At 32.3% G+C, this 27,677-nt stretch overlaps 12 protein-coding genes across 12 annotated transcripts; 8 read left to right on the forward strand and 4 right to left on the reverse strand.

The window, feature by feature from the left end:
• The first annotated feature begins 365 nt into the window (after positions 1-365).
• Positions 366-3,398, forward strand: PHM7 (Phm7p). Its single transcript, XM_020191197.1, has one exon. It carries the CDS (start codon positions 485-487, stop codon positions 3,167-3,169), a length of 2,685 nt encoding a protein of 894 aa, XP_020047765.1. The 5' UTR covers positions 366-484; the 3' UTR covers positions 3,170-3,398.
• A 318-nt stretch (positions 3,399-3,716) lies between these two features.
• On the reverse strand, positions 3,717-4,781 carry ASCRUDRAFT_18594 (heme-dependent oxidative N-demethylase family protein; the record flags this gene model as incomplete). The annotated part of the gene is made up of 1 exon (XM_020189549.2): positions 3,717-4,781. A coding segment is annotated over one exon (1,065 nt), but the record flags the coding sequence as incomplete, so codon positions are not given.
• Positions 4,782-5,981: 1,200 nt separating this feature from the next.
• ASCRUDRAFT_69956 (uncharacterized protein) lies at positions 5,982-6,572 on the forward strand (the record flags this gene model as incomplete). Its single annotated transcript, XM_020191732.1, has 1 exon — positions 5,982-6,572. The coding sequence occupies one exon, from the start codon at positions 5,982-5,984 to the stop codon at positions 6,570-6,572; it is 591 nt and encodes a 196-aa protein (XP_020047767.1).
• A 61-nt stretch (positions 6,573-6,633) lies between these two features.
• On the reverse strand, positions 6,634-6,819 carry COA4 (Coa4p; the record flags this gene model as incomplete). The annotated part of the gene is made up of 1 exon (XM_020189984.1): positions 6,634-6,819. A coding segment is annotated over one exon (186 nt), but the record flags the coding sequence as incomplete, so codon positions are not given.
• A 1,731-nt stretch (positions 6,820-8,550) lies between these two features.
• ASCRUDRAFT_69958 (uncharacterized protein) lies at positions 8,551-9,512 on the forward strand (the record flags this gene model as incomplete). Its single annotated transcript, XM_020191733.1, has 3 exons — positions 8,551-8,643; positions 8,713-9,135; positions 9,171-9,512. 3 exons carry the CDS (start codon positions 8,551-8,553, stop codon positions 9,510-9,512), a joined length of 858 nt encoding a protein of 285 aa, XP_020047769.1.
• A 3,408-nt stretch (positions 9,513-12,920) lies between these two features.
• ASCRUDRAFT_75473 (uncharacterized protein) lies at positions 12,921-14,400 on the forward strand. Its single transcript, XM_020193075.1, has one exon. The coding sequence runs from the start codon at positions 13,148-13,150 to the stop codon at positions 14,150-14,152; it is 1,005 nt and encodes a 334-aa protein (XP_020047770.1). The 5' UTR covers positions 12,921-13,147; the 3' UTR covers positions 14,153-14,400.
• Positions 14,401-15,991: 1,591 nt separating this feature from the next.
• On the forward strand, positions 15,992-16,624 carry YPF1 (aspartic endopeptidase; the record flags this gene model as incomplete). Its single annotated transcript, XM_020189592.1, has 1 exon — positions 15,992-16,624. A coding segment is annotated over one exon (633 nt), but the record flags the coding sequence as incomplete, so codon positions are not given.
• Positions 16,625-16,935: 311 nt separating this feature from the next.
• Positions 16,936-17,376, forward strand: ASCRUDRAFT_34061 (EF-hand; the record flags this gene model as incomplete). The annotated part of the gene is made up of 1 exon (XM_020190487.1): positions 16,936-17,376. The coding sequence occupies one exon, from the start codon at positions 16,936-16,938 to the stop codon at positions 17,374-17,376; it is 441 nt and encodes a 146-aa protein (XP_020047772.1).
• A 145-nt stretch (positions 17,377-17,521) lies between these two features.
• Positions 17,522-21,461, reverse strand: ASCRUDRAFT_75475 (uncharacterized protein). The gene has a single exon (XM_020193076.1). The coding sequence runs from the start codon at positions 21,441-21,443 to the stop codon at positions 17,766-17,768; it is 3,678 nt and encodes a 1,225-aa protein (XP_020047773.1). The 5' UTR covers positions 21,444-21,461; the 3' UTR covers positions 17,522-17,765.
• A 459-nt stretch (positions 21,462-21,920) lies between these two features.
• On the reverse strand, positions 21,921-22,659 carry ASCRUDRAFT_75476 (uncharacterized protein). The gene has a single exon (XM_020193077.1). The coding sequence runs from the start codon at positions 22,532-22,534 to the stop codon at positions 22,370-22,372; it is 165 nt and encodes a 54-aa protein (XP_020047774.1). The 5' UTR covers positions 22,535-22,659; the 3' UTR covers positions 21,921-22,369.
• A 389-nt stretch (positions 22,660-23,048) lies between these two features.
• On the forward strand, positions 23,049-24,266 carry PDE1 (3',5'-cyclic-nucleotide phosphodiesterase PDE1; the record flags this gene model as incomplete). The annotated part of the gene is made up of 1 exon (XM_020189448.2): positions 23,049-24,266. A coding segment is annotated over one exon (1,218 nt), but the record flags the coding sequence as incomplete, so codon positions are not given.
• Positions 24,267-24,893: 627 nt separating this feature from the next.
• On the forward strand, positions 24,894-27,342 carry RIM20 (Rim20p; the record flags this gene model as incomplete). Its single annotated transcript, XM_020190484.1, has 2 exons — positions 24,894-27,032; positions 27,103-27,342. 2 exons carry the CDS (start codon positions 24,894-24,896, stop codon positions 27,340-27,342), a joined length of 2,379 nt encoding a protein of 792 aa, XP_020047776.1.
• Between the last annotated feature and the right edge of the window lie 335 nt (positions 27,343-27,677).

Genomic DNA, 27,677 nt, shown 5'->3' on the forward strand with positions numbered 1-27,677 from the left:
AGCAATTGCTCAGCGTCCACACAGCTGGCCACACACACACACACGTGAACCGTCACATGAAACAGTCACGTGGGCGGTCATGGCTGTGTTCACTGTGGCGTTGCGTTTTTGCAGGGGAGCTCGACTCGGCTGCCTGCGCCCATCTGGTATGCGCGTTCCACTGCACAAACAATGCTGGTTCAGGTGCACGACAGTGTGGAAATGAAATTTGCCTGCGTATGGATGCGTTCTCTGCCGATTGCTTGCAGCTGGTGTTTTGGTTTCAATTCTCGTCTGTTGTTTTATCCTTGCTAGGTTTTTCTCGTTCTGATCTATTTTTGTATATAAACCTCTCTTCTTTCTTTTCCTGCTTTCTCAATTCCCTAGATTTCTGTTTTTTACTGCCTACTCATATTATTATTAGTTCTTGAATCACTATCTTGTGCTGCACATTCGTCCATTGATCTGTTCCACAATCTCCATTCACTGATTGATCTTCCGAAAGATGGCCGATGCATCTGAGACCAGTTCTTCTGTCTCTGCTTTTCTATCTGCTTTGATTCTAAATGGAATCGTTTTCTTGATCTTCATCACTTGTTTTATCTTTTTGAGACGCAAGGAAGAAAGGGTCTATCAACCACGAAGAATTGTTCCAACTGTTCCAATCGAAAAGCAGCCTGATGAGACCCCCTCTGGCTACTTTGGCTGGTTGAACCACTTACTATCCAAGTCTCAATCGTGGATCATCCAGCAAACGGGTGTCGATGGCTTCTTCTTTTTGCGATACTTGTTTTTAATTGGCTCCACTTGTTTTATTGGTTCTTTTATTGTCCTTCCAATCTTGCTCCCTGTGAATGCGACAAATGGTCACAACTTGGAAGGTTTGGATATTATCAGTTATGCCAACATCAAAAACAAAAACAGAACATTTGCCCATGTCTTTCTCTCTTGGATATTCTTTGGTTTAATCATCTACTCAATTTACAGAGAATTGTTTTACTACGTCTCTTTTAGACACTCCTTACAAGCCACACCCTACATCGACTCTTTAGTCTCTTCCAGATCTCTATTAATCACCTCCTTACCAAAGGAATACAACGATGAATTAAGTCTAAAAAGTTTGCTTCCAAGTGCAACAACTTTTTCCTTTACTAGAAATTACAAACTTTTACAAAAGAAAATTGAAGAAAGATCCAAATACGCTTCGAAATATGAAGCCACTCTAAATAAAGTCATCAACAAATCAGTGAAAATTCGTCAAAAGGCAATCAAAAAAGAAAAAGAATTACCAACTCCTGAAGACCAATTATCTTCTTACATCCCAGATAAAAAGAGACCAACTCATAAACTAAAACCAATCATTGGCAAAAAAGTTGATACAATTGACTACTCCATCAGCCACATTGCTGAATTAAACCAAGAAATCGAACAAGATCAGCAAAACTACCTCGATAACGAAAAAGTAGGCTCTGTATTCATCCAGTTTCCTAACCAAATTGAAGCCCAAAGAGCTTTTCAAGCTTTACCTTATCACAAATCCTTTAAAAAAAGTGGTTCTAAATTCATCATAAATACTCTTCCTGATGACATCATTTGGGAAAACTTGTCTCTAACTCAACATCAAAGAAGAATTAAAAAATTAATCGCTAAATCTGTTTTAACTGCAATGATCATCTTCTGGGCCATTCCTGTTGCTGTTGTGGGTGCAATTTCAAATATCAACTACTTGATCGACAAAGTTTCTTTCTTGGAATTTATCAATAACTTACCAACCGTACTACTAGGTTTAATCACTGCCTTGCTACCAACCATCATGCTAGTCATTTTAATGTCCCTAGTTCCTCCTTTTATTAAAGCTCTCGGTAAATTTGGTGGTCTATTAACCTATCAAGAAATTGACTTATGGTGCCATGATTGGTACTACGCTTTCCAAGTCATTCAAGTTTTTTTGATTACAACCATGGCTTCCGCCGCAACTTCTGTTGTTACCAAGATCATCGATGAACCTGATTCTGCTTTAACTTTGCTTGCTTCAAACTTGCCAAAGGCTGCCAACTTTTACATTTGTTATATCCTACTTCAAGGTCTAACAATTCCAGGTGCTGCTTTATTCCAAGTGGTTGCCCTAATCTTATCAAAGATCTTGGGTAGGCTTTTGGATAATACTCCAAGAAAGAAATGGTCAAGATTTAATAGCTTATCAAAACCAAGCTGGGGTATCGTCTTCCCTCCTTACGCTTTACTAGGTCTCATTGGTATTTGTTACTCCATCATTGCTCCAATTGTCATTGCCTTTTCTGCCGTTTGTTTCCTCTTAATCTATGTTGCCTACCTCTACAATTTAACCTACGTAATGGACCACTCAATTGACTCTAGAGGCAGACATTATCCAAAGGCTCTTTTCCAAATCTTTGTTGCATTGTACTTGGCTGAAGTCTGTTTAATTGGTTTGTTTGTATTTAACAAAGGTTGGGCTCCTGTTGCATTAGAATCCATCTTACTAGCTGCTACTGTCGCTTCTCACTTATACTTTAAATATAAGTTTATTCCTTTATTCGATCAAGTTCCACTTAGCGCACTTTATCAAGCTCAAGGTAACCCACACTACACTTATAACCCTAAAGATCAAGGTTTGAAAGAAATTAAAGAAACTGGTAAATCTTTCTGGATTGATAATTCTGATAAAAACTCAGTTTCCATCATTGATGAAAACGTTGCATCCACCTCCGCTGCCCCAGACGCTTCTCCTTATCCTTACGACAAAGAACCCACTTCTGTACCAGTTCCTCCAGTCGCTGAAAATGAAAATAACACAAAGTTGCCCATCAATTCAGTTCCAGATTACGAAAACTCAACAACTCAAGAACACTCTAAAGTATTTTTTAAATCCACTGTCGTTAATTTCTTCCATCCAAGAAAATTCTTAACGTTAAGTTATATCAGGTCAATTTTACCAAATTACTTGAACAATCCTATTATCTATGACAACCTATCTGAATCTTACCTTGACCCTGCTATTAAAGACGAAGCTCCAAAGATTTGGATTCCAAAAGATCCAATGGGTTTATCGACTAACGAAATTGCCAAAGCAGAAGGTAAAGTTTTCGTAACTGATGAACAAACTGATTTCGATGATAAAGGAAAATGTCAATATCTTGGACCTCCTCCAGATTACGGGGGAAGCTATTAAGATGTAAAAGGTTTTCAATGCGTGTTATCTTGAATGATAGTTTTTTGTTTAAATTAAACTTCAATCTTTTTTTTTCTACTTTGTACTTTTCTGATTTCTTATTCCTGATCTTTGAACTTTAAACTGGTTTTCTAATGGTTTTCTTTAATGTTTTTTCTTTCACTTAATGCAAAAGTTTTTAATAATTATTACTGTGTTCTATTTCCCTTTATTTAAATCAATTCTTCACTTAAATTGACTAAAATTATATAATTTTATTAGATTTAATATATTTTAATTGTTTTCTTTTAAACTAATTGAGTTTGTACACCTGTATTACCTGTATTAGTAAAAGGCTTCCATAATAGGATAAAATTGTCTAAACAAGACATTTATTTTGGGCTCACTCAAAAGGTAACTGAGTACCATTGAAGATCTACAAAGAAAAACCTGATCAAATTAGGAATATTTTTTATTTGATGATATAATAAAACTAGAAATCATTAAGGGGAGAGAAAAAAACAAAAAAATTAGACTGTATTAGATTAGGTTAAAATGGCTAAAATGGTTAAAATGGGTATGTAACTGGCTCTTTATCAGGAGTATAACCCATTTCTTCTTGTTCTTTGGCTTTCTTTTCAAGATATGGCAATAAAACATCTTTGAATTTTTCAAATCCTCTGTAGGCTTGAACGTCTTCAGTCCAACTATTGATACCATCTAATAATCTTCTTGGGACATAAGGCTCGTTACCCATTTGAGTGATAGGTAAGAAGTAAGTTCTAACTGTAAAAACAATGGCACCAGATTTGGGTAGTCTTCTAAGGGATTGTCTTTCACTTCTAAAGTATATATCTTTAACGTCTTTAGCTTCTTTAGCGGTATACCAACCAACGGCTTCACCAGATTCATCACCAATTGAAAAGGACCAACCTAGGTCGTCATCAAGCTGAATAAAATAGTTATTTCTAACAACAGGTTTTTCTGGGGTCAATCTGTGAAAGAACTTATCCATTCCTGGTCTTAGTTTTTCATTATACTTGGGAACATCGCCAGTAGTGTGAATGGCGTATAGTGGTAAGTTGATTTTATCCTTTAATCTCCAAAATCCAGGTAGTAACACAGCTCCACCTTTAAGATAATATAAACCATCTTCTTCTTCAATCATTATAGCAAGGTCATCTTGAGTTAATTTTGCAGCTATTAGCATTGGGTCCTCCTTCAAGGGTCTTTCAAGGATGTTGAAGGATTCTTTTGTCACTAAATTATCCAAGATACCAGTGTTAGAGTTATATGAGAATAAAGATGGATATCTATGACTTAAATAAACAGTCAATTCTTCCAAGAATTCATAACCAGCTTCCATTGCAACAGGTAGAGTGCCATATAGTTCAGTGCCTTTTTCTTCTAATCTTTCTAGTTTTCTATTATGAAATTTTAACCATTCATTGTCTAGTTCAATCCAATTTTCCCAATCCATGGATCTAATTCCCATTGTTACGAAATAGTTGTGTTTAAAGGCACGATAAGGGACTGGTTTTGTTGTGTTTATATCCCAGTTTTCAAATGGTTTAGGAATTGGAGTTTTGAAATCTTCGGGTGTCCAGGTACCATTTTTTCTTTTTTTATTGTTTGCTTTTGCAGCAGGTAAGGCTTTGGTTAATTGTTTTTTATCAGATAAGGTAATGGCTTTAAAAGTCAAAGTACCAATTAAGGAAAGCAAAACACCCGAAAGGACTATAAAAGAAGACAAGTCTCTGTCATGTAAGGATTTGTGAAAGCTTGTTACTGAAGATAGTATAAGTGACATTGTTATTTGTTGGTGCAATAAGTTATATTATGGAATATGAAATAATATAGAGTAATATGGAGCAATATGGAATAATATGGAATATGAAATATGAAATAAGAAATATAGGCTAAGAAATATGGAATATTATTTATAAGTTATAAGAGTTTTTATGATAAAAAATAAAAAAGATTCTAGTTATTATTGATCTATATATAAATTCAAAATCAAAAGAAAGAGACTACAAATTGGAAGAAAAGAAATAAACCATTGGTTATTTATATAAAATTTAGGAAAATAATGTTGAAAACGATATTAGCTTTTGGAAATAGATTGATTTGAGAAGAAATCAAAACAGTTGTTGATTTTTTGTTTTAATTAAGTAACTTCAACACAATTGTTGTAATGTCACATTGATATTTATTGTTTATTAGTTCAAATCAAATTATGATCCAATGGATTTTTAGGGTACAGGTCAATAAGCTCCAAGGATGATGGGTAAAAAAGAAACATTAGTATAAGATTCAATTTCGATGATAAGAAACCAAACGACATTTCCCAAAGTGGTTAAGTTTCGCACTCATGTTTTTCCATGGGGTTATTCGATACATTAACAAAGAGGATTTTTTTACTATATATTTATTTTCCAAAGGCTTTATAGGCTGCTATTGGCCAGCACTTAAGTGGTAGTCGAATGAGTTCCCAGAGGAAGCGAAGACTCGAGAGCTGGTACAACTTTCCAACAACAACCATCTAGTTCCTGCCGCTGGAACTAAGCGCACCTAGAACTACAACAAATCGATGGCACAGTTGGTTTGTTGGTGTTGGTTATCTAGCACTTGATAACATGGTTATCGCTGTTGTTGGTTATCACCAGCCTGAATTGCTATCGGTATTACGCAGGCCGAACACGTGTTCTGTCGCAGCTGCAGGAAAAGATGCGGTTTCTGCTGCTGCTGCGGCCAAAACCATGTGACCGGATCTTCTTTTTCTGTGCCTTTTGTGGAGGTTCTCAGAGTTGCTGTTTTGTGTTGTGTAGTGGCGATGAGTAGCGGTAGAGAAACAGTTTCTTCGAGAGCCAGAGACAGCAAGAATGGCAGCAAAGGAAAGGTGATTGCCAACGATCTCGACCTACAGAGGTTTCGTATCAACAAGCTCATGTCTAACCCTTCAAAGGAACTCAAAATCGATTTGAAGTCCGTTGAAAGAAAATTGCCCAGTATACCTGATTACAACTTCAACGTCAAATCATCCATTGCCGGCGCAGGTTCTGATGGATTTCATATTTACCAAAAGTCCAAGGAGAAGGAGAAACTTCGGTTATCGATTTTGAAAGAAAATGAGACCTCAAGGAAAAATAAAGAGGAATTTTTACTATTAAAACAGGAAATGCAAAAAAAAGATGATTTGAAAACACAGAAGAATAGATTGAAAAGATTAAAAAGGAAACAGGCCAAAGAAAAATACAAGAAAGATAACATTACTATTGACAATAATAATGGCGTTGAAAATACAGTAAACAATGATAATCGTGAATTAAACCGACCCTCTAACAAGTCTATTAAATTACAGCACAAAGACGAGAAAATACAGAATAATAAAAAATCACAAACTCAAGTAATAATCGATGACTAATTTTGAAAAAAAAGTGTCCTATTTACATGTCTTATCATTATCATAATGAGTTCTTTTCATTATCGACTGTATGAGTTCTTTCATTGTTATGATTTGTGCTCCAACATTTTTTAAATGCTTCCATTTCTTTTATACATTGTCTCCAATCACCAGTATCTGCATGGCAAAATTGTAATTTTCGATTCTCTTTTGCACATCCGGTTTTAATAATTCTTTGGTCCCATTCATCGGGATCATCATCATCATCGTAATCGTCATCTTCACCGTTTTCTTCGGAAATTTTCTTTTGATTTAATTCATTATCATTATCATTATCATTATCATTATCATTATTATCGGTCTTGCTATCTGCATCTTGAGAACTGTGAGTCTCTTGTTTATCTAATTCTTCAACACTTGATGAAAACCAACTGAATAATCTCATTTGTCTCCTTAAATATACTGTTTATGCTAGTTTTTATTAAAACAACAATAATAAAAAATGAATAAATATAAACCAACAATACAATTAAATAAATGATAAATTATCTGAAATAACTTAGGGATTTGAATTAATTTCACTGCAAAACCTTAATTCAATATGATGTCACATGGTTTTGAGTTTTGTTTCAATCATAAAAACCCTTAAAAACAAGTGTATTAAAGAGTATAAATAAACATTAATAAATAGATTAATAAATAGATTAATAAATAGATTAATAAATAGATTAATAAATAGATTAATAAATAATCGATTAATATACAAGATCAAATCAATTTTTTGGATTATTGTTGATGTTATATTTATTAAAGTTCAACAAACGAATGTTTTGATAATTAAGGCAACTCGAAACTCAATCCCTTTTTCAGCATGATAGTAAGCGTTTTCAACTCTTCAACTCATCCATAGAAAGTGCAACAATTTATCAATTCTAGTTTTGAAAGATTTTTATAACACATTTCTCATAACAATATTCATGGTTAAATCTTTGACGATATGGTCCTTCTGAATTGATTATTTCAAATTCCTCTCCAAGTTTTTCCTGACATTGACAGCAGTACCAAACATTTATTGTGCTTATCTTTGAAATTGGTTGTTTGTAATCTAATAAAACTTTTTAATTCAGCTTGAGAGTATTTTGAAGAAAAAAAATTCTGCATTTGAATTGAGATGAATTAAAATAAAATAGATAGTTTTGATACAACCCCCATAAATTATCATAAAAGTAATTCAGCATAGGCTCTCTTTATATGTATATGGATAGATATATGGATCAAGAAATTAGCGAGAAGCTAATAATTCTTGACTCAGAAAATTTGGTTTCTACAAAAATGGTCTTTATTTGATTTGCAATTTCAGACAATACTGCAAATGTTAACACCATTAACTCTAGATTTTTCTCCTAACTTGTTATTTAAACACATCAAATTTGATTATGAGTATGAAGTTTTTGAAGATTTCTGGGTTTCATTATGGTTTTTATTGTTTTGAAACAGAGAGAGAAAAGGAGTTTTTCGATTTTTGAGACTTGTGGCCTTTTAGGCAAATAATTTGGCTTTCTGTAAAGTCTTTTGATAAAAAATTTGACGTTGTTGAAGATAAAGGAACATATCGAGATTTGGCAAGAAAATAAGAATTATTGTTTTAAGGTATTAGGTAAAGGAACAATCACCAAGAAATAAAATGTATTGCAAACTAATCGGCGAAAACGCGACTGGGATTTAAGCAACGTGCTATATACCATTACTTTCATGCTAATAATAAAGATACTAAAATGGTTATTTCCTTGGTATAGATAAATGTAACTAATGCCAATAATTGTGCTTCGATTAAAACAAAATCACTAAATGTTTCTTTTGTTGCAAAAGATGAAATTAAAAGAAAAAATACTTTACTATTTTAATTTGTTACAAGAAATAGAGACATTCATCTACAAAAAGATATTAGTTCCAAGGACTTTCACAGTTCAAAAAATAATTATGAATTTATCAATTATATATGGTGCAATTAAAATTGGGTCTATGGGAGGAGGCTAGTGAAAATTCAAATACCAATTTTAATCCTAAACCAGCACTTGATGGCAGAATTTACGTAAATAATTGTGATGACTAGATAAAGAGCTCACCATCTATCTCTAGTGATATTGAACTACATTCTTAGTATGGAACAGCAATTTCAGAAGCTAACTGTATTAATTCAGATATTAATAATATTTGGAGCACTTTTTTGAGGTATAATGGTGATAATAAGGATAATAAAAATAGTAATAAAAATAGTAATGAAAATAATGATAAAAATAATATTAATTTAGAAAATGATAATGAACTTTATATGCATAAGATTGGATTTTATGAGAATCAAGATGGTATCAAAAATAAATTTAACCACTTTGATGAACGACTATTGACTCATCCATCTAAAGTTGATGAAAATAGAGCTAAAAGCTTGAGCCAGAAGCAAGATGCTAACATTGAAAGTATACAAAGTCTAATTAGGAATAATTCTACTTCATTTACAAAGCTTATTGATAATTTAATTGACCATAGAAATTTGAGATTACGAAACAGATCATTGGGAATGAATGTGTACCAAAATAAATTACCATTTTACAGATATAGAAAAAACTAGTGTTCAAAGTCACTATGTCTCTCTCTTATTTTGAAAAGTTTGCATTAATTCCACGAATCTTTTCTGCAAAGTATAGTTTTGATTTTCTTGTTACAGAATCAAAAGGAATTGATGATGATAACGCTGTTTTCAAGAAAACAGTTAACTATTTGTTATTTGAGGATGAAAAAGTTCATCCATATCAAAATCTATTTGATTACTTAAAAAGAGAGATCATTTATGAAAAATATATTGTTGGCAACTTCTCTCAAATTCTTCCAAAGAATTTTGGCGTCTTGAGAAACACAAACCGCAAATTCATCCAAGGAATAGTTATGGAGAAGTTTGTGTGACCTTTAACTAAAATAATGAATGATAAAGTGTTGTTGAAGCCAAATATCAATGATAAGCAAAAATTTAAATAAGTATTTTAGATTGAAGAAGCAAATTAATTTTCTTTTTTTCAATATTAGGTCCTATCCTAGTTTTGATTAATTTTGGCTCTTTTGTTTTCCAGTCATAATAAACGACTGATATATATATATATATACATTAGCCGAAGTAACTGGTATTTCTTCAACAGCACCTTCAATCTGTGGCTGGTGAAAACAACGGCGCCACAGATGCGGGGCTGATTTTTGTCCAGCAGGTCTTGTGTTCGAACCCGGCCTGGACTGCTTTTCCCTGGATTTTCGGTTCTTTTCTAGCAATATCGGAAAGGAAACATGGAAGAAACCAGAGGAAGCATTGATCATTTCTGGAGAAAACACAGCTGGAACAGACGCAGATGTATTGTTTCATCAAAGTGGTGCAAGATGTGTTGTGTTTGAAGATGCTAAATATTCAGAGTAACTGTTCTCTTGGTGTCAATTTGAGGCTTGAAGCCTTTTTTTTAAACATTTTTAGACAGCCAACATGATGGTGCTTCAAAAAGAGGGAGTCCACTCAGCAGGTGTATGTATAAGAAGTTTCTCTGGTATAAATAAACTGCCATAATCCAGATTGATGTAAGTGATATTGAAACACAACTGGTCTCTACATTGTACCTATATGTTATATATATGATGTTTCTATGGCCCTTATGCTCTTATTGTAATTTTTAGTTCTCTAACCAATAAAAATCAAGTCTTGCCATATAAATGTCTTTTTGTCTTAAATGTATTTTCACAGGGTTCGGATTTATGAGAGAGAATGTATAGAACTCTTGTAATTTGTTGAAATTTGTACATAATATAATCCAGTAGTTTTAAAGCTCAAAGAATAAATGTAAAGCTCAATAGCAATTCATCTATCAAGTTAGTCCATTCGGAATATTTAACTCTATATTTTTTGAAATGAACATCGCTTTGTTGGGTGTTTTCTCTTTTAAAAATAAAAGCATAATCATTGTTTTTTTCCTTCTTTGAAACCATGTTATTTTGCCCATCGTCAAAGAAGAAGAAAGAAACCCAACTAATCAAATAACTTTACTGTTGGCTCAAATATCCATTAATTCAAAGAACAAATTTCAAATAATCAGATATCAAAACATTCCAGTATTAGAATTTAGTTGCCTTCATTTTTCAAACAAAAGCAGAAACTAAAACCAAGCCAAACTTAGCTGATTAACACTAAACAAAACATTAAAGGTTGTTGTTAAATTATCATCATGGTCCTTCTATTCCTCTGTTATTATTCCTTTTTTCTTCCCATAAGCTCGATTGATTTGTTTAAACAGTCCAAACAACATTAAGCTTAGTAATAAAAGAAAAAACAATCCTATTACTTGGTCGTTTTCTTTTTTTGGATTTCTTTTTCATATCCCTTAAGATGCCAATCAATAAATGATATTCAGTGTTTTATACAATTTAATGATCATATAAAACCAAGTAAAGAATGACAGTATCTCTATTGACTTATTAAAGCGCTTTCATTTTCATTAATCCTGAATTTTTATTAATTTTCATTAATTTTCATTAATTTTATCAAATAATATCAAGTTTTAGCGAATTTTATTCGACTTTATTTAACCTTATTCAATAATATTCAACATTGATTAGCATTATTGAGCATTATTCAATAATGCCATAGTCAGTATTATCATAATCAATATTGCCATAATCATTATTAGACAATCTATCTTATTCTATTGGTTTCAAATTTTTGAATGATAATAAAACGAATTATTCAATTCATCCTATACTGCTTTTCAGCACTTTATAATCTCAAATATAAAGATAATCCCATGTTTAAAGATAATCCCAAGTTTAAAAATAATAGCAACGTTAATGCTTTTTTAAAATAAATAATAATAGTAATTCTCCCAAAACTAAAGTTTTTACTACCAATTTTTGTTAAATAAATAATTTGGTATTCTTTTGTAATATCATCAACAATTTCCCTATTATTCCTGATAATTTCCCTATTGTTCTTGATAATTTCCTTATTATTCTTGGTGATATTAAAACCAAAAACCCTGACTTTTAATTAAAAATAAAACAAAAAAACAGCAGAAAACAACAAAAAAAAAGGCAGCTTATAATTTAATCAATTTGAGATAATATAATATAATATAATATTCCTCCAGCGTCTTCTCATAATAATAAATGAGATGATACAAATATGCTATTGATAATAATAATAATAATAATAATAATATTTTGTTGTTGAAACTGGAAGGGATAAATTAACCAACATCTAAAAGCTGAAAAAAGCTGTTTAAATTTCACCAAAACAAAACTATATTGAAAACTTGTCGTAATATTCCATCAGTTCTGGATATAAATATATTAAAAGACACTGCTATCTGTTGTTATTTCGAAAAAAAAACTAAACAAAATACCATTTGGCGATTGACTTATACCTTAATAATTCTGCGATGTTAGTTTATAAAGAGAAATAAAGGATTAAAATTGATATATCACATTTTTCAAAACAGATTTTGAAACAAATTGAAACCAATATGCCCTGATATTTAAATGATATGATTGAAAAGACGTTGAATAAACCTCAACGAATCAATGATAATCATAATAATAGTTAAACTGCTAAGAATATGGCTGATAAATCCCTAATTATACTTCGAGAAATGGATTGAACTGTGTTGAAAAATCTTTTATAACGCTCTCTGGAATATTGCTGTTGTAATACTTTCTGTAATAGTGTGCCACCAATTAGAAAGACGTAATAGTATACAGAACTACAGTGCAGGTTCTGTACAATCCAATCCAGCTGTTCTAAATGTTATCATCACATACGTTAGCAGAGGGAGAATAATTATAATAAAAGTGACACAGCACTTTGAATGCCACTGCTACAAAAGGATGTGCTTTCTCAGAAACAGGAGAACGAAAGGAACACTTTGGTCTTCCTAAAACGCTTCACAATAGCAGCAATTACCTGCTTTCAACATGCTCTTTGCGTTGAGAGTTTGAGTCCTGGAATTACTTTTGAAATGAGGCAGTAACTATGAACTGTTACTTTGAAAAGGTCTGCCTTTTGTTGGAGCTGCTAGTTGGAAGCAACTAGATGTAACAGGAAAAAGAATCGCTATGTGCTTTCGAATTGGATTGTGAGTTTTAATGTGGGCTTCTTTGAAGTCCATTGTTTACATGATTACATAAACCATTGAAGAGCCTGGGCCTTGTTTAATTGGAAGACTTGAGTATGAGCTTTCTGTTCCAGTTCAGTTCATGTCAGTCGACTGATAATGTGGTGAGAGCTGGAAAAAGCACTCAAATTGTATATTCTACAACAGATACAAGGGTACTGTAAGAACCGCAATATGTTACATTGTACTAAAAATGATACAGTTGATAGCCAAAAATATAAATATTGGGGTAATTAACCTATCGAAGGTATTCGTTTACTAAGCACCACTTTTATATTTAATTTGTCTCAATTCTCAGCGTATTTTTGGCTGGATGCTATCTGTTTTCCATTCCAAGTCTCTAATCATTTCCAGTTATCATTATAACCAATTTCCACTATCTTTAAGTTTATTATCAACATGATTCACGGCGAAGTTAATAATGAAAATAACAATAAGAGACCAAGTATCGTTTTCTACTCTCACAATAACATAAATCTGGGTGATAGATCTCGAAAGAAGCAAAAACTGCACACAATGGAAGCACACAAAAAATGTTTACAGGACAAAACTGTGAATTACAACAGCCCTTTTGTCAAGGCTTTTTTAAAAACCAAGTTTGAGCCCAAGACAATCAATATAGGAGGGTGGAAATGTTCAAGATGCTCTTCTACTTTTAATTATCTTATTGATTATATCAGCCATTTGGATAAAACAAAATACTATCTAGTCAAGATTTACAAGTGTTGCTATCCTGATTGCGTTTTTTCCTTTATTGGTTTTGATTATCAAAGCTATGCAGACAAACATATCAAAAGACATAAGAAAAAAAAGGATAAGAAATGCGATTATTGTCATTATACAACAGATTCAAATGGGAATTTACAAAGACATATAGAATCACATCTCAAACAAAAATTGAGGCACACTTCAAAACCAACTTCAAACCAAATTTTAAACAGTGGGTTAATTGATATTAATAGCAGTCCTATAAGCAGTTACAACAGCCCTATTTGCATCAATAAAAATTACACACACCATAACAATAACACACAATACAATGAGAACACTTTTGAGCATGATAATAATCAAGTTAATAACAACCATATTCCAACCTATGCCCATGTTTACACCTCCAGAGACAACCACAATAATAGTGAGACACAAAATAATCAATCTGCCTATCTGCCCTACAAATTTGATCCTAATAATTTAGCCTTAAATCAGATTTCATTCAATCATTCAGGATTTTACTCAGGGCTCAATTTGAGATTTAATTTGTATCCTAACATCACCTCCACAGAAAGCTTGTTGCTTGAAAATAATTGTCACATTCAACCATCACAAAAGCAGACTGTCTTACCCCCTATCCATCATATATTTCCAGTTGAGTTGGGGTCTCATGTTGAAGAAAAGCATATTTGACTAGTTGTCATTCTATTGCTAGTATATGACTTGAAACATTTTAATTACAATGACCAGGGGAAATTAGTATTCACTTACAAGCTCTAATCTTATTATCCGATTTAATTGAGTTCCAGTAGATTTAGTCAAATTTTCAGTTTTATTACTTAATCAGCTACCGAAAACTACGAGGTTTCAACAAGAAATTCAAAACTGTAATACCATAATGGACTTTTGTTTAGCATTTACATTTCAATTGTGATAATTTTTTAATTCTTCTTTTTTATCTTATCAACATCTTTTTTCCAAAGCTTGGACATTTTTTATTTTTATTTTTAGTTCAATATTTTGATCCAACACTTGAATTTTGACAGTTTTACGTTTGATACAATATACGATCTATTGAACCAATAAACAAATACTTGGAACTAGTCATTATGTGCAACTAAGTCCAGTCTAAACTCTGGTTAGTCTCATTTTAAGTTGGAATTTACTGGGAAATTTGCAGAAAAAACATTTTCCACAACTCAGCCAAATCCCTCTGCACATTATCATCCACTATCAAAAACAGTTCTTTTCTTCAGTTTCAAATCAAAACACACACAAAAAACGTCCTCGGCACAAAAGAACCGCTTACGTAAGCGCTTACTTATTCAATAATAGGCCGGGTAAACTTTTCATCTTCAAAACTCAACCCCATTACTGGATCTTTTCGGGGCCAAACGTGTTATTATATATATCAGAACAACCATCGCATTTGTTCTAATTGGATTGAGTGCTGGCTGATATTCAAGGATGGGTTCTAACAATATAACAGAAGCTGCTGTTGATCTAGTTTTCAATTCTACTTTGTACCTGAACAAAACTTTTGAAACGCTATCATTTTTCGACCAAGGTTCGTTGCGATTATCCTACTTGCTTTATTATAATCCATTCAATTCGATAGTAATTGATAGTTTAAAGAAATGTTTAACCGATTATGGTTTGAATAGTGAGCTGGCTGGTAATGACCATGAGATTAGTCTTTTTTCGAAAACTTATAAATTATCCGAAATTGTTGAGGCAAATTTAATTGAAAAGTCTTTAGAAATACTAATTTCTTCAGTGATAATATTATTTATTGCAACCTTGCTAATTTATGTTGGAAGCTTTACAACAATCGAAAAGCCTCGTAATGCTTTGAAACCTTCAAGGGAACATCCGTTATTTGACCAATCCGATATGGATACAGTATCAAGAGAGGAAACAGTTATTAAGGAATCCAATGCAATTATGATGCCGATATTAGGTGGTTTGACTTTAACTTCATTGTACTATGGATTTAAAAATTTTTCAAAGGAAAAAATACTACTATTCTTTCAATATTATATTGGGCTCGTTAGCGTGTCTGCGATTTATTTTACACTTGTGTTTTTAATTAAATCAATGGTTAGGAATCTTTGTTATTATGTTGGATTAAAATCTTCGATTTTTATTTCGAGATATAGACTCTCTTTTTCAGTTGATGATGAAATTAATCCTGCTGGTCTTGAGATGAATGAAGACGCAATTGAAAATGAAAAAAAAACAGAATTGTCAAATTTCAACGATTTTAAAAAACTCTTTTGGAAATTTGACACTAAATCAAAAAATAATAAAACAACAAATTCAGATGAAATTAAACTTGAAATTGAAAATGAAATTAAAAATGAAAAAAAACCCGATGATAAGGATAAATCAAAAGATGAAAAAAACGAAAAGAAAAACAAAAAGAAAAAACCGCCATCCGTTATTCAAAGTGATAAACAATTGAGCAATTTTTATTTTTCATCGGCCGAAGTTCTTGCATTACCATTAAGTATTGTCTTCACAGCGATCCATATAAAATATAATGGTAATAACAATTGGGTATTGAGTAATATATTAGGATCATGTTTTTCAATATTTGGCATTCAAAATGCTAAAATCAATTCATTTAAAACTGGGTTCATAATGTTAACTGGATTGTTCTTTTATGATATTTATTTCGTATTTGGAACTGATATTATGGTCACAGTTGCGACAAATATGGAAATTCCTGTTAAAATTTTGATTCCAAGAGCCCCAGAAATTAAAGATTATGACTTTACCGGTTTAATACCTATAATTAAAATGTCAATGTTAGGCTTAGGCGATATAGTTATCCCTGGTATTTTCATCTCATTGTGTTTAAGATTTGATTTATTTAAATATCATGAAAGCCAAAAAGAAAAAACTGAATTTCACCATTTAAATGCTTACACAAAGTCTTACTTTCATAATGCGATTATTTCGTATGTCTTTGGGTTATCTTTAACGATGTTATTCCTAAATGTCTTCCATGCTGCCCAGCCTGCTTTGCTATACTTGTGTCCATCTATTATTATATTCACAGTTGTCAAAGCCTGGCTATCAAACGATTTAAGGTTGCTCTGGAACTACACTGAAGGCGACGAAGAGAAGGACGAAGATGAAGACGAAGACAAAAACGAAGACAAAAACGAAGAAAAAGACAAAGAAGTGGATAGAAAGGACGAAGACAAGAAAGACGCCTAGACCAGACAGCCATGAACGACGAGCTGTCTCTGCCACACCTTATACTATATACTCTGTTGCACCTGCTGCATCTGCCTTCTGTCCCATATACGTCCCTCAACTCTCGCGCTCATTTCGCGTCTAGATCCAGCGCTGTGGTAGAGGCGGCCGATTGGTACCATAGCGGTGGCTGGGGACACCCGTGTGGATATAAAAGGAAGTGAACTTTGTGTAAACAGCTTTTGTGTGGGCATTTGTTGAAACATAGGAAGATGAACCATCTCAACAAGCAACAGCTCGAGGAATTTAAGGAGGCCTTTTCTCTTTTCGATGTCGACAAGAGTGGCACTATATCTATAGAAGAGCTTGCTAGTGCCATGAGATCTTTGGGTCAAAATCCTACCAATGCTGAGCTTCAGGATATGATTAACGAGATTGATGCCAACAGTGATGGCACTATTGATTTTCAAGAATTTGTTGTAATGATGACAAGAACCATACATGATTCAGACACAGACGCCGAATTGCGTGAGGCTTTCAGGGTCTTTGATAAAGATTCAAATGGAACAGTGTCTTTTGATGAATTAAAAGAAGCATTAGCTTCGATTGGGGAACGTTTGAATGACGCTGAAATTCGTGCAATGTTTGCTGAAGCAGATACAAATAATGATGGTGAAATTGATTTTGAAGAATTCAAATCTTTGTTACATTGATTCAACAAATTGTTACATTGATTTAATAGATCGTTATTGAAATGAGTTACTGATTTTAATTTATAATTTTATTTCCCAGGTTTTTGTTTGTCTATCTTTCATTACAAGGTGCATTTCTGAGCCCTGCTTTTGTTTTTTCTTTTTCTTTTTTTTGTTTTTTATTTGTGTCTTTTTTTCTTTGTTTTTATCTCATATTTTACATAAACTCTGAAAATTTTCAGTTTATTGTAAACTCTCATACTTCTATATATTATATGATCATCTATTATTTATTATAAATCTTTTTTTTATAAATTTTTATTTATAGTTCATGATTGCTTTCCAATGTCATATTTATATCTTAATGTATTTTCAATTACTTCAATTAATTCTAAAACATTAAGAATTATTTAAGGCCATTTGGAATTCATTTCTCCTGCCCAAGTAGCTGGCATTGGTCTAAATATTTTTATCTCTCCTTCAATTAATTCACTTAATTTAAATTCACCAATTGTGACATTTTTAACTCCGCCGGAATTTTGTTGAAAGACTTCTAATTTATAACCGTTTATTCCATTTTTCTCTTTAATTTTTGAAATAACAGCTGTATGATCTGGACTGCCACAATATTGTGTTGTTCTTTCATTTTTGAATATACAACTTTTAAATTGCAAAATATCACCTTCCCTGATTTCGTCTAATGGTTCTGAAGGCTCAGTTTCCAATCTACCATTATCCCCAGTCATCTTATAAATCAATGCTCCATGATTTAATCCATCAGAAACAAATGCATACTTACCACAAGCTTTTTCTAATGAGTCATGAGCCAATGTCCAACATTCTCCATTTCCAACTTGTTCGCCTAATCTGTCCTCACACCAACTAGTAATGTGTAATCCAAATTGTTTATGCCCTTCGATCAATTCTGATTTACTTGCCTGAGGTGGGGGAGTATCACTTCTACTAATCCTCAATGTTTTAAGTAAATTAGGTGCACTTTTATCCCATTCAAACTTTATTTTAACCATTGACAAATCAGGGAATCTAAAACAGTAAATGCTAAAGGCATCATTATTTGAATAGCCATAACTTTTTGAATAATTAAACCCAGAAAAACATTTTGGTAATTTATTTGAGTTATTTGAAAACCAACATGAACTTAATTCCAAATCTAATTCGGGTGCTTTCCATTTTTTCACTATGGAGTTCGTTGAGACTAATCGAGGAGGTGGTGGTTTTGCTGCTCTACGAGAAGCTGGCGGGGGTGGTGGAACTGATGACCTTCTACTTGGTTTTGGTGCTGTTTTTGGTGCAGAATTCCTATTTTGAAGTTCACTTATTATAACTGGAGCAGCAGATAGCCATTTTCTTTCTATTATAGGAGGTGGTGACAAGGGAGGTCTAGATTTTGTTGTTGAAAATGCTATTTTAATCTCTTCTTTGTTTTTTTCTTCAATAACTTTTTGATCATTTTGAACATCTTGTAAGACCTTTGGTAAAGATACATGACGTAGTTTAGGTTTGAAAATATTTTCTTCAACCGGTTTACCTTTATTCTTTTCTTCAAATTTTGAAAAATGAGGTTTTGGAACTGTTGTTGGTTTTAAAACAGCTGGTTTGGAAGCCAATGAATTTGGTTTGGGTTTTAAAACAGGTTTAGGTAATACTTTTGGTTTGGGTTTAATTATTGGAAACTTTTGAACTGGCAGTCCTAAATTCTTTTTTTCTGAGACGTTATTGTGAGAAATTTTTCGGGGCAAGATATCTGGTGAAGGTGTTATTATTTGTATTTGAGGCCCATCATCAGATTCTTGTTTTGACAAATTTGTTTTTTCTAATCTTTTAATGGCATTGTCATTTGTGTGACGTAAAGAGCCTCTTAGAGATGCAATAAAATCATCATCAGATTTTTCATTTGAAATTTTGGGAGTGTTAGCTTTAGGAACAGATGACAAATTATTATCAGTTTTATTATCAGTTTTATTTTCAATTTTACTTTTAGTTATATTTTCATTTTTGTTTTCATTTTTATTTTCAATTTCGATTTCAAGATCTTTTTTTAGATTCTCATTGTGAGATGATTGTATAAAACTTTTTGGTTTTGGTTTTAATTTTGGTTTTGGTTTAGTGATTGGTGGTTTTGGTTTTGGTTTTGTTGTTAAAATAGTTGAAGATCTGGATGCAGGAGGAGTTGGTGCAGATGGTTTAGGTTTGAGTATATTAATGTGATTTTTTTCATCTTGAATTGGAGAATTATTTGACAAATTTGATGAAGCAATATTTGAAGAATTATCCGAGTTATTTGGTTGATTTTCTGTAACGCCAGATTCATTTTCTATTGCTTGAGGAAATATGCCCTTTGATTGTAAGAATTTTGCTCTATTGCTATTCACGTTAAATTCCAATGAGTTTGGATTATGATTGAGTATATTATTATCGATAATAGGGTTTTTAATTGGGATATTTGTAGTATGGGTGGGAGGATTGTGAATGGAATTAACATGATAACTTTTATTAGTTTCACCAATTAATTTTTTGACCTCGGGATCGTCGACTTGATGTGTTTTTGGATTGATATTTATATGATTTTTAAATATTGGAGCAGTGCTACCGTAGGGTCTTGGTGGAGGGGGTAGAGCTGAAATATCGATTTTATTTGTTGAAATCAGAGTGTTATTATTATTTGAAGAGTTTGATGTGGGATAAGAAGGAGTAGAAACACGAGAAGAGGAAGGAGAAGGAGAAAGAGAGTTATTTCTGATTGTCGGTCTTGGTATTGTTGCAGCTTCTTGTAATTCTACTTCAGTTTCTTGTTTACGAGAATTTTGAATGGATTGAATGACATTATCAGTGAAAATTGGAGCTTTACTTCCAAAGGGTCTTGGAGGAGGTTCAAATGAGGCAGGAGGTGGGAGCTTTGAAGTGTTTTGAGAAGTGATATCTGTTTTTCTCTTTGGTAAAGGAGGGATAGATTGGTTGTTATTCAGGTGTGGTTTTAATTTTGATGTCTGGGATGGGTTTATAGGTGAAGATTGATTTTTTGTTCCTCTTGCTTTATGAACTGGTGGTGGAGTGAAAGAAAGAGGATCGGGAGCAGGTTTTGGAATTTTGGGATTTTCTTTTTTATCTTCAAATTTTTCTTTGTTTTGAGTGTTAAGATTAGAAACCGGAGATGTTGAAACAATTGGGGTGGTAGCAGGAATAATACTAGAAGCAGAAACTGGAACAGAAACCAGAGCTGGAGCTGGAGCTGGAGTATAAGCAGGGACTGAAGTATAAGTAGAATTGGGAGCGGGTGTTGTTATTGTGGGATTACTTGGAGGTAAAGGCATTGCAGGCCTTTTATAAGAAGCTCGCAAATCTTCTTCCGAAGAAGACAGAGATAACTGTGGTTGTTGTTGTAATTGAGGTGGAGGAGGATTATGGTAAGGCTTTGAAAAAGACAATGCTGGTTGTGGGGGATGTTGTAGTTCTGGCTGTTGTTGAGGAAGGTTGGAGGTTGAAGTTTTATTTAATTGATTTGAAACGACATTGGTCAAGATAGTTGATTGCAATTGGTTGTTGTTAGCATTTTGAAGAGTATTGTTAATTACCGATTGAGCAGGAATTGAAGCAACTAAAGATGATAAAGGCTGATTAACAGCATAAGTGTTTTGTGGTTGTGGTTGTGGTTGTGGTTGTGGTGGAGGAGGTATAGGACGAGAAAATAGCTGAGGTAGTGATATAGCAGCTGGTTGTTGATACTGTTGATATTGCTGATATTGGGGTTGAAGTTGAACCTGGGGTTGAGCCTGGGGTTGTGGTTGAAGCTGTGGTTGAAGCTGTGGTTGAAGCTGTGGTTGGGCTGGGACTTGAGAAGGAGATTTAGACCTTAGAGTATCAAGAGTAGGATTTCTTCTTGGTGGAGCAGGAAAAGACTTTGGGTCTTTTAAAGCAGCTAGAGGACGAACAGAAGACAGGTCAGAGTAGGAGCTCAAAGAGGCAGATGCCAAAGGAGAGGGCTGGGAGCTGTGCTTGAAATCAGTTTTGGACTTGAAGTCTGCTTTGGAGGGAATAGACTCTTTGAGGGAGGCAAACGAGAAGGACATGGGGAAGAGAAGCAGAGAAAACTGGTCACAGAGGCAGCAGAGGCAGCAGAAACAGCAGAGGAAGAACACTTCACCCACAAGAAAACGTCGGCCAGGGCTGCGGTAGACGCGATTGTGTGTGCTTTATGCAGAAGTATGCATATACCGTATTGCTGGTGCGAGCGTGCAAGAGAGAGTGACACACACCCTGAAGGTTACGCTGCGTGTGGTGTGCGTATGATGTGCGTGCTGGGAGCGACAAAGCCAGAACTGGAAGGAGACGCAACGCAGCGCAGAAGTGGGACGCACTGTGATTGGCTGGCAGGGTGTTTCTAGAAGCCACAAAACCAGTAAGCGAACAAAACGGGAACAATACGTCCCGACGTGTCCTCGACTGCCTTTACGACCGCTGTTCTGGTCCCGTTTTTCTCAGACCTATTTCCTCTTGTCGTCTTTTCTCTTTTTTGTTGTTTCTGCACTGTTATCACCAATTTCATAATCTGAATTTAGAATTCCAGTAGATCGTCTCTCTGGAAAGATCATCACTGCTATTCCTCTAACATTAATACCAGTCTACCTTCTATCAACTTTCCATCAACCTTCTATCAGCTTTTCATAGGGTACTCTCAACAAAAATCTGTTTCCTTTGAGCACTTTTGTTTCTTTCCCTGAATCTTATTTCTTTTTTTGTGGAAAAGCTCTTAAATCGCTGCAAACTTTCAAAACTCTTATATTTCCCAAAACTTTTTTCTTCTTTCCCAATTTCAGTCTTTAAACTTTAACTTTCCATCCTGATTTAATATTTAAAATTTGATTCACTTTTAGTATTTAGTACTTTATTATGAGATATGTTTTTCTTTTGATATTCAATATTCAATATTCAATATTCAATAATCAATAGTCAATAGTCAATAGTCAATGTTATTCTATCCAAACTAAATCATTTATTAATCCTTCAAAACCTCACTCTTTCTCCCAACTTCTCTATTCCCTTTTCCTTTTTCTCTTCTTTTTTTCTTTTTTTTCTTCTCTTCTTCTCTTCTTCTCTTTCTCTTTTCTGTATACACTTCTTTATTTACTCTATTCTCCATTAATTCTAATACGATATCCATAATCTCCAATCTGTCCTAGTTCCTACATCATCATCCTTTATTTTCTAACTTAATCATTCTACTGATCTTACTCATTCATACTGCTTTTAGCTTTTTTTTTTTGTTACTCTCATTTTCATTTTTTTGGGCTTTTCCATTTTTATTTTCATTTTCATTTTTATTTTCATTTTCATTTTCATTTTCATTTTCATTTTCATTTTCATTTTCATTTTCATTTTTTTTAACTCATACTAATTAACCAATATATTTATATTTATATATAAATATATTTACTTGTCAGTACTGGGAATTATTTTATTAAAAAGACCTATTCAATATTCATTCAAAATCATCTTCCATCTTCCTATTCTCTTACTCACTTCTAGATCGTATATTCTTGGTTCCACTTTTTTTTTTATCTTTTTTTTTTTCAATCGGAAAAAAAATTATGGTAACCCAGATCTTCAACAATTCAAATATGAACAACAAAAACTTCAATATCAACAACTTCAACAATACCATCAAAAAAAAGGATATAAAATTCGACATATCCGTCCTAGGTTCAAGTGGTGGTCCTCTAGAAATTAATTGCTGCTCATATCTTATCAAAACATCAAACATATCATACACCTCAATCCTAAGTCAAAATCTCATTAACCATTTCATCTGTATTGATGCTGGTTCAGGCTATGCTTCATTTAACAAAATGATCTCAAATGAAAACGAATTTCTATTCAAAAACACATCCGTCAACACCAATACCAATACCAATACCGATACCAATACTGATACTAATACAACCACCACTAACAAAATAATTGGAAAAATTCATAGCAATAACCTTATCTTAAACTCCTACAATGATTCTTTAAACTTTTTAGACTACACAAACTGCTCACTATCCACTCTAAATCTAAATTGCACACAACTAAAGCTAAACCCTTCCCAAATCACTTCAAAACTATTTGATCTAATCGAAAGCTACTTCATAACCCATCCTCATCTAGACCACATTCTAGCTCTCATCATCAACTCTGCGGGCTTTAACCAAAACTCTTCAAACAACTACCTATCAAAAAAGATATATGGCTCAAACTTTACCATAAATGCCCTAAAAACACACATCTTCAATGGAATAATTTGGCCCGATTTGTCCAAATACGACAAACTACTCCAATTTATAGAAATCAACGATGAAAAAAACCTCAACATCAATTTAAACAGCATCTTCAACATAAAACCCTTTAGCCTAAATCATGGAGTAGTCAGTGACGGATCTCTCAATCACCAAATCTACAAAAGTAACTGTTTCTTCATCCAAAACAATTTCAATCTTAACTCAATCCTAATCTTTGGTGACTTTGAAGCAAACTCAATCAAAAATGGCAAAATCTGGGACCACGCTTCGCTTCTAATCTACAAAAATCAATTGTCTGGCATCATCATTGAATGCTCAACTGAAAACTTACCAGATGGTGTGCCTTTATATGGCCATATGACCCCAAATAACCTATTCAACGAATTCATCTCTCTAAATGAGAAATTGCAAAATCTACACAAAAAAAATAACACAAAAATTACTCACCAAAATTCTTTAAATGGCTTGAATATCCTCATAACTCACGTAAAAGAATCATATACTCAATTCGATCCAAGAAAAAAAATCCTCAATCAGCTAAATAATTTAAATGATAAATACCAATTCGGTTTGAAATTTACTATAATATTCCCCGGTGTCACTTATTCCATATAATTTGAGTTTCATTACTCTTCAGTTGCCTCGATCCCTATTTTTTTCCTTCATTATTTCATTATCTCATTGTTTCATTATTTCACTTTTTTTCGGCTTTGTCTTTCTTTGCTCTCATAGTTCTGGTTGTGCAGTTTGAAACCAATTTTTGCATTCATCTTTATTTTCTATTTCCAATTCTATTTCTACTTTTCTTCCATTTTATTATTTCTTCTTATCTTGTTTTTTGTTTTTTTTCTAAATTCGGTCTGATGTATTTATTATCTTATCATTTAAAGGGTTTATTGTATATGCTAATCTCGTTTGTTGTTTATTCTATTAATCTGTTTACTTTCGTACTTTCGTACTTTCGCATTGACGCATCTTAAAACTGAAAAGTTCGAACTCGGGAAATCATTTTCACCGTTTTTCGAAAAATTGCACTCGTTTTCGAAAATCCGTCAGAATGCACGTCAATGCACATGTATTAATACGCGACTGCAATTGAATCCACTCGTATGGATTATTTAACTGCTTAGTCATGTGACTGAACATTATAGTTATTTTATATCTTTATTTACATTTAATTACTTCATAATTTTTTTTCTTTTTAACAGCCTTTTGATGATTTCTGGGTTTTGATTTATCACAATGAGTTCCAATTTACTATTTATTCCCTTGAGAAAGACTGTTTCTCTTGATTTCAATCAAATTTTAAATGACGTTATATCCAAAGAGTATTTTCAAACTGCTGATTCTTTTAAAGATGATATCTTATTTTTCCACAATTTAAGAGAACAAGTTATTGATCCAATAATATCCACTGATGATCTAACTCACTTGAAAAAATACTTTATTCATCTAAACTCTCTACTATTAAAATTCCCAATTGATCTAACCTCCTTTTCATGGTATGGCACCTTGTCCTATAATTCTACTTCTCCGATTTCAATCACTTCCATCTACTGGGAAATTTTTAATATCATTTACAATTTGGGTGCTTTTTATTCCCAATTGGCTATACTTCAACTCAGAAACTCTGAAGACTCTATTAAAAAATCTTGTCTTTATTTTCAATACGCAGCCGGTTGCTTTCAGTTTATTTTAAATTATTCCTTTAAATTAGACAACAAACTAAATTTCGATCTTCCTTTAGATTTCCAAATTCAATCAATCAATGTCTTGAAATACACAATGCTAGCACAAGCTCAAGAAACCTTTTGGCAAAAGGCTATTTCAAATGATTTAAAAGATTCAATAATAGCTAGACTAGCTTCCTCTGTTGCTGATTTTTATAAAACCTCTTTGGAATTCACTACAAAATCTGATTCTTTTACTTCAAAATGGCTAGACCATTTAACTGCAAAACAAAACCATTTTTTAGCAGTAGCCCAATTCAGACATTCGAAGATGTCTTGTTCACAGTTAAACTATGGTGAACAAGTCTCAAGATTAAAATTGGCTTTAAATTACTCAAATCAGTCTTTAAGAAAGAGAGGCAACCTATCGTCTTTAGTTGTCAGCGATTTAGAAGGTTTAAATGTGGTTTTAAAAGAAACCTTGAAAATTGCCGAAAGAGATAATGATTTGATCTATTTAAAACCTGTACCGGATTTTAATAAGTTGTCTGAAATTGTTAAAATTGATATGGTAAAATCTTTAATAATAGATGAACTCGAAAAACCAATCTCATTCTTAAAAATTAAATCAAATGATGATGATGACGATAATAATAAAATTAACAAGATTAACAAAATTAACAAAATTAATGACTCAAAAAATTATGGAAACTTATTATTCTCATCTTTACTACCTTATTTTATTATTTGTACTTCTCAAGCCTATAAAGAACGTCAACAACTGTTTATTAAACAAAAAATAGTCGAACCAATTAATTCCTTAAATAATATTCTCAACAGATTTTTAGCCGAAAGAAACTTGCCTTCTTCAATTGATTTACTAATTAATCAACCAAATTTAGATGATTTTCAATTACCTGAATCTTTACTTGATAATATTCATGAAATGAAAAATTTGGGTGGTCTTCAAAAATTACAAAGCACTTTAAGTGATATCAAGAAATTGACTTTGGACTCAAATCATTTAATTGATGGTTGTAAAGAAAGATTAAATATTGAAAAAAATGAAGACGATTATTTAAAATCAAATTATGGCTTAAGATATTGGACAAGACCACCATCACATGTTTCTTCAAAGGATTATTGGGATAAAATTCAAAGTCTAGAAGATTATTTAGTTCAAGCAAAAAGTGGCGACCAAGTCATTTTAAACAGTTTTCTTGATATAGAAAATGATTTAAAGCTTTTATTAAATTTTGATAGCAATGACCTAAAAAAATATATAATTAAAATTATTTCAACTACACCACCTAATAGTTACCATAATTCCCCAATGGCTATAGACTCAGAAACTCTAAAAACAGCAAACTCTCTTAAATCTCTTATAAGTCAATTGATTTCTTTAAAAGCTGAAAGAAGTAGTTTTTTGGAAACTGTTGATATTAAAAATCAACAATTAACTATCCTACCCAAGATCATTCAAGAATATAAAAGATTTCAAGACACAAATTCAATAGAAACCCTACATAAATTATCAGAAAATTCAAGCTCAAACAGTGATAATATATATGACTCAAATGAAGAATTGGATGAAGAAAAGATGAATATTTTTAATAAAGTTTATGAAAAACATATTAGCAACTTTGAAAGTGATTTAAATTTTTTTGATCAACAAAAACAAAAGCAAAATTTAATTCAAGAGAAGATTGAAGTAAGTTTTATTTAAATTTAAACACAACACAATAGAAAAATAAATAACTAACATAAATATATAAATATAGGTTTTGAACAAAAAATTTATTCAAAAATCCGATGTTTACTTTCAATCATCTGATAAGATGAAACAAGGTATATTTCATAGATTTGAATTAGTTTATTCAAATTTTATGGAATTGATAACAAATTTCAATGAAGGTATAAATTTTTATAATGATTTTATCGTTAATGCATCAAATTTATTGAAAAATATCGATGAGTACGTTTATGAGAGACGATTGGAAGCTAGAGAACTAGAATCGTAAGTATTTTTGGCAATTTTATTATTGTTTGTTTAATAATTTACAATTTACCTGTGAGACTAACTTATAAAAATTCTCATTAATACTAACAACTTAAATTTAATTAAAACTAGCGAATTAAATCAATATATGAAAAAAAGTGATCCTATTGAAGTGGAAGATAGTGATGATGATGACGATGATGAAGATGATGAAGATGATAATCAAAATGAAAATAATTACTACAATGATTTCAATGAAACTGTTAATTCAAATACCAATACAAATGCAAATACCAAATTTAATTCTAATAGAAATAATCAAATTTCAGGGGCTGAAGTTGTTGCTCCTCAATCCAA

The sequence above is a fragment of the Ascoidea rubescens genome (genome assembly GCF_001661345.1).
Source record: "Ascoidea rubescens DSM 1968 unplaced genomic scaffold ASCRUscaffold_5, whole genome shotgun sequence".
In the NCBI taxonomy this organism is placed as follows: Eukaryota; Fungi; Ascomycota; class Saccharomycetes; order Ascoideales; family Ascoideaceae; genus Ascoidea; species Ascoidea rubescens.